Source organism: Cyprinodon variegatus, unplaced genomic scaffold (assembly GCF_000732505.1).
Source record: "Cyprinodon variegatus isolate N-32 unplaced genomic scaffold, C_variegatus-1.0 Scaffold414, whole genome shotgun sequence".
NCBI lineage: Eukaryota > Metazoa > Chordata > Actinopteri > Cyprinodontiformes > Cyprinodontidae > Cyprinodon > Cyprinodon variegatus.
Window position 1 is genome coordinate 683744 of NW_015150867.1, and position 10963 is coordinate 694706.

General features: G+C 37.3%; 1 protein-coding gene across 1 annotated transcript in view; it reads right to left on the reverse strand.

Annotated features, from left to right (window-relative positions):
* LOC107093218 (chromosome unknown open reading frame, human C8orf34) overlaps positions 1-10963 on the reverse strand; it is a gene marked incomplete at its 5' end in the record, with an annotated part of 94246 nt that overhangs the window by 26195 nt on the left and 57088 nt on the right. Inside the window, one exon of the mRNA XM_015388105.1 lies at positions 1107-1597. Coding sequence (XP_015243591.1) covers positions 1107-1597 — 491 coding nt within the window. The remainder of the gene's footprint in view (positions 1-1106; positions 1598-10963) is intronic.

Below are 10963 nucleotides of genomic sequence, written 5' to 3' on the forward strand. Positions count from 1 at the left end.
AACCATGTGTGTATGTGTTTCATAAAAATGAAAGTTATTCAAGCACATACAAGCAGCTTTATGTGGTCTAAACCAACGTTTTCAGTAACTAACATAGGGAAGCAAGCACCTTTCTTTACTAAAAATAAGTGATGTTTAATGATAAATAAATATTTCTTCAATATTTCCTCATATGTATGCCTAAAGTTGACTTTGGATGGCATAAAAAAAAAACATAATATAGGACCTTTAGTTAAAATAACCATGTAAACACAATATTCTTAACAATTTAACTTCAGTTGTTATTTTAAATTTAAGGTTGATAAGGCTCTTTGTGGCTACAGCCACTCTGGAGTTATGGTCAACAGTTTGACAAACAGAAGTTCACAAAGATAGTTAATATTAAAGGCAAAAAACCTGTTTTTTTTTTTGCCAGTCGGAAATATGCATTCTTAAAGTGTAGCTGCTGAAGTGCAAAACCTGGCGGAGTTTATTGCCATATTGTGAAATTGGTGCCACTTATTGTCCAAAACAGCTTTTTATTACATTGTACTAAGACTTTTGAAAAATCCAGGCCAACAATTTCAAACTAGAAAAAGGCAATCTGAGAGTGAAAAAAACTGATCTGAAGAAAAAAATGAGTTATTGAAAAATAAGCTTATATTCTAAAAAGAATAGTTATGGATCTGAGAAAAACAATTCCTCAAATATCAAAATATGGAAAAGTGAAAACAGTTCTAATACTTTAAAACCATTCCAGAACCAATCAAAATTTCTATCTAAACTAGAAAATTGGGATGCCTATTTTTCTTTTGAACACATGGTTATGTTTTTCAATTTTAGTTTTTCAATTTCAAGAAATTTTTTTTAAATGAATTTCCTATTCATGAATTGTCAAAATGTTTGGCCTAAATTTAGCTGTTTCCATTGATCTGCAAAAATTTGACATCCCCCAAAAAGAGTTTTAGTTGTAAGTGTTGAAAATGTGCTTCTATAGGTGGCTAAATACAAAAGCACACCACGTGACAAAATGCTGTTGTTTTTCTTGTAAGTAATTAGCAAATGTTGTGTAGATATTGATTATTGCGCTCTAAAATAACAAAATTCGTTCTGTTTTTGTGTCTTACCTCAGACAGATATGCCCGAAGGCTGGCACCAAGGCTGTCTGTGGTACTAAGTCCTGGAGGGGTGAGAAGTGGTCGAGGAAGTGGCGGTTGACACGTTGGTGTCACAGGTCGGCTTCTCGACCTCCGGAATGTTACTTCTTTATGAGCTCCGGGGTTAAAGGAGGAGCGACTTAGTAAGCTGTTTGGTGTCAGGGGCCTACTGGGTGTTCTGGGGGTTTGAGTCCTGCTACCAGGGTTGCTGGGGGTCCGGCCCATGGACATGGATAGGGAGGTGGGCTTGGGACTCAGCAAGGGGAGGCCAATACCACTAGGTTTGCCTGAGAGGCCGCTGGTTGTTGACTGGGGCCTGGAGATGAGGCTAGTGAGAGGAAGAGTGTCCGGGAGTGTACGGTGGCGTCGTGGGGTGTGGAGTAGGCTCCCGTGGGGACTATTGGCACTCCGAGTAGTCATCTTTCCAACTTCTGCCAGCTTGGCCAGATCTTTCTCAACCTCTGAAAAAGAAGATTTAACATTCAAAATTCAACATTCAGACTTAAAGCTACTGTAGCACTTCATATTAAACATGATGATAAAAAAGGAAATCAATGAAAATGTGTAAAAAACTAAAGAGATAACGAAAAACAACAGAATTGGGCTTAACAAATCTGACATTTTACCAAATTTAACTGCATTTCTATAAGGATCTTGAAATATATAATTAAAGAGACATTTAAATAACCATAACAGCAGGGGTGGAGCTAGAAGGGGGGCCAGGGGTGGCCATGGCCACCCTTAGCCAATCATTGGCCACCCCTGTGGCCACCCCTACCATTTATTTCCCTCTACTACAGAGGGGGACAGTAGTAATATTGTTTAAACTTATTAAACATTTAAATTTTTCATATATTAATAGTTACTTGACCAGTAAAACGCTGTGGTTAATTATGCCCATCTAAATACTAACATTGATATGTACAGAATTCATGCGCTTTTAAGACCCTAATTTTGTGTTATATGGGGTAAAGAGAAAATTGTGTGTCTCTGCAAGTCATGAAGGAGTTTTCAGTTAAATTATAGATAAATAAAATGGAAAAGATGTTTGCCCCAGACATTTTGTCAACTATACCTTTTATTTAGACAGCATGGATGTTTAAATATATGCATCTATTTGTAATCAAAAGGAACATATTAGGAACGTATAGTTTGTCTTTATTTAGAAAATATCCATATTTGTTGTGCTCGTTAATGTTGGAACAGTGTAGATGGACCCTTAGGTTCTGGCGCCTATCCGCTTTCGCCACCCCTCAGTTTACATTGGTTTTTGACTGGCCACCCCTATCTGTACCTGCTCCCAAGATGGAAGGTCTATTAAACAAATGCGAGAGCATGCACAAGGCCATTTCTCCACATGAACACTGTTTAAAAGTTGCTTTTCGCATCACTCGTCCAAGCTTACTTTCCAAAAGAAGATTTGCAATTTTTCTACGTCAGTGAAAATGGGTACGATCATGTAGGACAGCCTAAACGTATCACCAGAATGATTGACAATTGGAGGACCACTTATTTTGATGATCCAGCCGGAAAAAGAACATCCTCCACTACACCTTTAAGTATGACTGATGAAATTTTTTTTTTCTACCTCTTTGTTTCTCTTTTATCTGTAGTTAGAAGACCTTAGAGAGTAAAAAATGGTTTTGATTATGTATAACTTAATTCTTTAAAGAGAAATTGAAAAGTTTATCCTGATTTGATAAATCGTATCTCATATATTGTAAATTATTTTGACCCTAGAAAATTGTAATGCATTATTTAGTTTACAACTGCCAATAATACTTTGTCTTTTTATCAAGCACTTTAAAACAACCACAGCTTCTCAAAGTGCTGAGCATATAAAATAAAAACATTTAAAGACTAACATAATCAATAAAACAATAAAAACAGGAGGAAAAACAAAAAGTGTCAGTGTCAAAAGCCAAGGAATGTGTTTTTGGACGAGTTTTCCCTACGATGGACTGGCGACCTGTCCAGTGTTTACCCCGCCTCTCGTCCATTGACAGCTGGAGATAGGCAACAGCACCCCTCGCAACCCTACTTGGGATTGAGCGTGTCTGAAAATGGATGGATGGATGGATGGATGGATGGATGGATGGATGGATGGATGGATGGATGGATGGATGGATGGATGGATGGAAGAGTTTTCCAAGTGGACAGTGAACGGTTGTACATGAAAAGGGTTGAATATTATATGAATTGTAAGAGGCAACACCTACATTACTGTAAATTTACAGTAATTTTTTACTATTTTTCTAGGCAGCACTTTAAAAAAAAGATGAAATTATCCAGAGGGCTGTTCCAAACTAAATTTCTTTTTGTTTTACACTTGTGTAAACAAAATGACAAATAAAATCTGTCTAAGTGTAAGTTAATTGACTTATTGATTTAAACCATAAAACAATGAAGCATAAGGCAGCATTTTCTACCTAACTGAATTTGACAAGTTAGATTAGAAGGTATATTGGGTGGGTGGTGGCCTAACGGTTAGAGCATTGTGTTTGAGTTCCAGAGTTTCTGAGTTTAAGCCCCACTTTCACTCTGGGTCCCTGAGCAAGACCCTTAGCCCACACACTGCTCCCCAGGCAACACGCAATGGCAGCCCACTGCCCCCCAAGGGGATGGGTTAAATGCAAAGTTGATTTTGTTACTTTTTTCTAAAAGTAACAAAAGTTGAATTATATTCTATATTTAACCAAAAGAAAACCTTTGTTAGGAATCTTTCTTATCTCCCAATTTTTTTTATTCAAATCCTTTCTCCACAAACATCTGAATTCAGTATGCAGATCTTCGTGATAGTGTCTCTAACACATACAAATCCCCGATTACCAACAAATATCCTCCAAGATTCTACCATAACGTCAGCCTTGTTTTTGATCATAACTTATAAGGACAAAAACATGCAGGTCTGCCTCCCACAGGACTGATGATTCATACATTTTACGGAGCATTAAAGAGGACGACTCGCTTTCTTTCATTCCTCTTCTGGGTAATGGATGACAATATTTATAGACCTTGGAAACTGTGGTATATTCAGTGTCCCCTTATAAAAAGTCTAAAGCTGAGATACAGTGAGCACAGACAGAACCCAAGAAGCTTTTCCACCCTCTCATGATAAAAACAAATTTGTTTTCTTCTCTGCTACTTTTAGGAACAATTTGTGTTTGTGAAAGAGCAGACACTGCCAGCTTGTGGAATCAACATCTGGTTCTTCTGCCCCGCCCCCTCCCTCGTTTGTTATGTTTTTGATACAAATGTTGGCAAACTTTTCTTCAACACAACTGTCTGGGAGTTATCATGTGCGAGGCATAATTTCACGAGTGAGTCATCAAGTGCGAGTCTTTCTGAGGAGCTGTGTATATGTGGCATCAAGTGAATAACAAAGGGAAGCATGACAAGTATTCCATAAACCTTGACTTCCTTGTTTTTGAGCAAATGCTGCTTTTGCTCCCATGCAAACAACATTTTTCCACAAGCTAATATGAAACACATGTTGCTGATCGCTGACAAATGTCCATTTAGTATGCAAAGCAGAACATGTCTGTGGTGCTACCCATCATTACTCTTAGGGAAATAAGTTTGTTTACAGATGTTTTCCAGACTGTTTTAGGGTTCATATGCCTGTTTATTTGATAATAAATGTACATTTTTAAACTTAAAAAGACCTTTACATGGAAGTTGCAGTGCTTCTTATGTTTGGCTGTCTCCTTTCTGAAAAGAAGATAAACTTGACCCAATGTTCCTCTCTTCAGCTCTGTCTACTTCCTCTACAGAGTCTCTGACAGAGCTATTACTGCAATGAGCATTTGATATTTGTTCAGATTGTATCCCTTACCTAGTCAATCTGTGTTTAGCTGCCTGATTAAGCTATTGCTATAATGAATTTCATGTACTTTGCTAGTTTTTCCTTTCATTGGAAGTAATCATGTCTCAATGATTCTGTATTTAGAATGTTACTGCATCCTAGGGAGAACAAATTAAAATATATATTGCTGTCATTAACTATGTTCACATTTTTTTTGTTATTTTTTAATTGAGTAGGCAGTATACCTTACAGTTCTTCTTGAGCGCAGCTCTAAGGTTTTCTTACCCAGAGTTTTTGTTTCTGTTCTATCTATGCTGTTTCTGTATTCAACAATCAGTTGTTTGTAGGATATAACTCCTCATACTGAGCCTGGTTCTGCTGGACTTATTTTCTTTAAATAGAGATTTTTCATTTCCACTTTCAACACATGCCTTCTTGAGAGGGTTGCTGATCAACTATATTCTAATTCAAATTTTATCTGGTTGATATGTAACCAGTTGGATCTAAAACCGTACGATTGGAATGGATTGATTTAAAATGAATTCGATATTACGTCGGTATATTTTTGGGTCAGGACTTTAATGCGTTTAAAGTGCAATTAATTAATTAAAAATGTTTTAATGCAACTTAAAACTTAATTACATTAAAAAAACTTAATGTAATTAACTGCATTTTCTGTTGGGATCCGGAGGCTTGCCCACCAGAGGGCGCCAAGGATCCCCTCCTGAGGGCTTGTGCTCACCTGCAACACCTGTCTTCCATCTGCTCATCAAGAGGACTCCTATTTAAGGAGGAGGAGACTGACACTCCAGCGCCAGAGTGTTTGCCAGTAATGGTTAGCAGAATCTGTGCCAGCCTGCATGATCTAAGACCCTGTCTTTTGTGAAACCTGTCTGACCCAGTTTCTCCCTGTCTCTCAGATCCTGACCCGCCTGAAAACCAGAAAGACTCTGGAGAGAGAAACCATGGCTTGGAATCTGCCTGCCTGCACTAAGTCTGAGTCTCTGCCTCTGTCCATGCCTGGATTCTGCCTGCCAGCACTCAGTCTCAGTCTCAGCCTCAGACCTCAGTCCTGTGCCTGTCGAAAAGCTTCTGGACTCACAAGGTTTTCCCCCTGCAGATCTGAATCCCTTCACCCGGCCAGAAACCTGCCTGCCTGCACTCAGCCTCAGTCTCTGCTTCAGCCCTCAGCCTGCCGAAAAGCCTCTGGACTCTCAAGGTTCCCCCTCTGCAGATCTGAATCCCTTCTCTCAGCCAGCAACCTGTCTGCCTGCATTCTGTCTCCGTCTCAGCCTAGCCCTCAGTCCTTAGCCCACTGCCTGCCGATAAGCCTCTGGACTCACAGGGTTCCCCCCACCTGCTGATCAGTTCCACCTCTAGCAGTGGAGATCCAGCCGTGACCAGTCTGACCACCCCAGTTCCTGTTCACATTTTATTTACACTTTGTCAATAAACCTTCTGAACTTTCTCCAAACCTCCGTGTGTTTCTGCATATGGGTCAGACATCTTACTATAATCCCATCATGACATTTTCTAATATAAATACTTAATCCCAAGCGCGAACCTTTGTACTAGTTGTTTTTTTGTAAAATCGTAAATCTGATGTAAAAGCGGCATCACAGGTGTTAGTCCCCTGAGGACAAGAATAAAAACCATGGCAGTGTCCAAACATCTGCTCCAATAACTATGTAGGGCACTATATAGTGGTCACGCTATTTTACATGAGTCTCCGAACATCAAGTGGATGAAAAAGTAGATGATTCAAAATCTCCCACCTTGCACCTGGAAAAGTAGGGATCATCCATGGTCACTAGATGAGCAGATATAACTCAGAATGGTTTGCAAGAGCTCTCCTTGCAGAACTTCATGAGATTTTTATGTGGCGGCGAAAAAGAACAAATATGCTGCAGGCACTGTGCGGGAAGCAAAAAGTAGTGATCATTTGTCCAAACGGTCAGTTAACTGTGTTCACTATAAAGTCCACTATATAGTCCTTGCACTATAAAGTGATTGATATTTTGTTGATTATATGGTTTTCGATTAAAATGCAGTTAATTTTAATTAAAGTGCCTGTAAATAACTTATTAAACAATGTTAAATCCCATCCCACCAATATTTATATCACCACTTTGGTATAGTTAAGTAGCTTGACATGACTTCTTGTGCAAACTAGTATAATGAAAATATGCAAAGTTGAAATTAATAATAAAGAAACTTACTACAGTATTTTTGAGTGTTGTACCTCAATAATCTGTGTGTAAATTATCCAACGTTAATATTGTGTCGAAGTAGCTTCATTGGTTTTGTTATTTGTTTTTTTTTGGATGGCTAAACATGTTGCAGCTTAGATTAAATCATGACATCAGCTGTTGGTTGCATTTAAATTAAACTTTAAAGCAGGTTTATAATTAAGCTGACACGCCTCCATGGCTTCTGACCGTAACGCTGAACCTAACTCCAGGGAAACACCCTTGTTTCACACTGAAATAAATGTTACAAAGTTTTAAAAAAAAAGTTCCCCCATGAGTCTGGTTTGAGTTCCTAACCGCCTACACTCTGTTAATAGATTCTTGTGTGATTATTATATTCAGCTGTAAACAGGATATGCTGGTTAGCTGTCTGTTCCCGTAAAGCTGATGTGCTGGACTGAAGATATTTACAATTCTAACGATAACACCACATGTTTTTGTTTCGTAAATCTTCCTCCCTTCCATAAACGGTTACAACAGCCATGATCTTACTGTAAACTAGTTCTTCAAACTTCCTAACATTAAAGAGCATTCTATTAAAAGCCGCATCTTTTTAAGAGTCCTCACTGCAGATGTAGTAAACACTTATACTTTTTCACAAAATGATGCAAAATGACAGCTTCTCTTGATCAAAGATATGAAAAATACGCCGATCAAAATACAGCTGGTATGAAGTTTGCATCGTTGTGCTCTTAATTTCACATTAAAGAGACAGAGAAAGAAAGTAAAGTGGAAAATAAGACCAAGAAGGAAACAAGAAGAAATACAAACAGACCAAATCTATTAAAGCCTTTGATCAAGAAGCAGATGCACGTGCTGAGAGTACACAGCCACAGCACGCTATAAAACAATTCAGAACTCATGCAAGCTTTATTGGGTCCCTCCTCAGAAAATAAACAAGAGCACTAAAGACATACTTGCCTTCAGGCCTCCAACTATCAAGAATAAAGCTTCTTGGATAAATTAAAACATCACCTCAAATCCAGAATAAACAGATAATGTTCATAGTTAAAAGATAATTAGACATTGCTACACACTAAATACTTCCAGACACACCTAAAAAAAATCACATAAGATAATATTATTATATTATATTAAATATTTCCATTTTACAATGGCACATATAAAGAAAAACAATTGCTTGTCTTATACTGAATAGCTTTTTATGAGAAAATATCTTCTCAAAATTTTTGAGAAATTTAAATCACACTGTAGAAATACTTTTCAAGGATGGTTGGACCTTTGACAGATACACGATGCATTGCATAAGTAATTAACACAACTCAGAAAACTGAAAACAAAGGTTACTCAATATGTTTCCACAGAGCTGTAAAGCAATCTAAGGCCTTACAGTATTTACCTGTTGATGTTCCGTGAATATTAATATTTCGGTTTTCGAACATTTTTATTTTATATTTAGGCTAATTCGGAGGGAATACAGAATTGTTTTGTTTTTTTCGTTAAAGGGGACTCTTTACCATGAGGGAAAAGCCATTCAAAGTAACACAACTCCATGTAAAAGGTTAGCTGACCCCTAAACATTTAAACCTGGTTGTGCCAGCCATAGTGACAGAAGCATTTGCTATTTGGCTTAGTAATTGATGTTTTATATCACTTTGGAGGGAATTTGGACCACTTCTTTTTGCTAAACAAAAGGATATTTTAGGGTTTTCACCAAGATTGGGTTTTTGAAGCTAATTTTTCTGTTGTGGCATCTAAGAGTGAACATGATGGTGTGCTTTGTATCATTCTCCTATCCATTTCCCAAATGTCCATGAACTTAAGTTATTTAGTCACACAGGTTCGTCCAGATAGCCAAAATAAAAATCATAATTTGAAAACTGCTTTCTCTGTTTACACTCAAGTGCTACAAAGAAAGCCAACAAAAAATCTCAGTGATAATGTAATTTTGCTTGCCTTACCACCATAGACTCTCAAAAGAACTTATAGTAAACTTTCTTGTTCTGTTTTTGTTTAGACAAGTATTTTATTTGCGCTGATAAAAAAAGCAAGGTTTTACTTCTCAGTCACTGTACTGTATATTAGAGAAGTTCAAGAGGTTAAGATGCCTAAATTATCTTTTTTAAAGTCTTAGGGAAACGGGTGTTCCAACCGTCACATTTCCGAATTCTCCTGAATTAGTGTGTACCAGCTTGGCCGAATTTGTGTGTACAAGCTGACATATAACTAACTGGCCTGCATAACATAAATTTTGGGGCAATATAGTCTGATAAAGAGTACATTTATATACATGTTTAGGCTAGAATGATTTGACATTTAAATATGACTTCCCTACGACTATAAACACTCTTCATTTTAGGCATTTGTTAAGGAGTTTTCATCTAAATGTGCGTTATATGTAAAGGTATTTCAAAATTAAAACTTTTCTCTAATCTCTGCATTAAGAGAAGTATCATCTTTCTGAGTTGTCTTAAATAGACAGGTTTGATGACAGCGAGTCTCCCGTTAAATTTCCTCAACCAATATGCTTTAAATAACTGGCGGTTGACAATATGTAAGGCTCTTTGAAAAAGTGTGATGCTGTCAAATGAAGTGGGAATACATGCAAAAACAAACAAGTGTGGGACACATGACACCGAAGGGCCCCTTTCCCTCTGACTGACATTCCAGTCTTCAATCTGTTTCCTAAACAAATACATATGTGAATTTAGTGACAAAAAGCAACATCTAACTGATACAGAGGCCTATTACCACCTTAGCAGTTTTATTAGGTCAACCAGACATCAGTGGGGTTATGATCAATTCTGTACATGTGAAAAATTACATTTTAAATTTTTTCTCATAGAAAACAAACTAAAAACTGTTCTCTTCAAGCAAGGCAGAATTTTCTCCAAAGGGGCACATTCTTTGGCCTGAAGTAGAGCATACTTTGGAGTGACTCTTTCCCCAGGTGTAATTTATGCCGCCATAAATTCCATGAATAATAATCCAAGGTATGTACATATGTGGAACAGGAGAGCAAGTTTTTTTTTTTTTTTTTTGCAACATCAGTTTCTTGGTTCTGGATTTTCGAAGCTGAAGTAGTTTAAGTGGCATGTATTTATTGTCTTTATTCTGTTACTTGAGCGTACTGTTATGGTTCTCTCCTTGGTACTATTTTTTAAAGTTTTCATTTCCACTTTGATTTGTGTTATTCTGTTTTCTTGTTTATTGGTTTCCATTTAAGTTTGTGTTATTTTATATGCAGTTTTGTATTTCTTCAGTCACTCTGTTGATCCCCTTGTGCCTGTTTCCTTTCCTGTTGGCTTCCTTCTAGTTAGTTCTATTCACACCTGCTCCATATCAGCTCATTAGCCCGTTCTTTGTTCTGTTCCCCATACATTAACCACCTCTGCAGTTCCTCAATGCTGGTTTCTTGCTGTTTTGTTGCTTAGTCGTCTCTTTGCTCCCCATGTGTGTTTTTCCCAGAGGTTTACTAGATTTTTGGTTTTCAGTATTTATTTTTTTTTTTTTTTTTGGACTTTGCCTCAGTTTGCTGTGGGATTCTTCCATTAAATCTGCAAACTCGTCTCTGCCTCTTAGTGATGGTGAGATGAAGCATCATGAGGCACTGCACCATTTGGCCAAATTACTTTAACGATCCCCACAGTTCATGAAGCTTCATGTGAACATGTCACCTCCTACTGGTGGAATGCAGAACTACAGTTAGCAATATAATCTGTGATTTTTTTGCAAATTGTTTTTCTTGTTTTTTTCCCATTTAACATCCTTTGAAATTGCCAATGATTCATGCATATAAATATATATATATA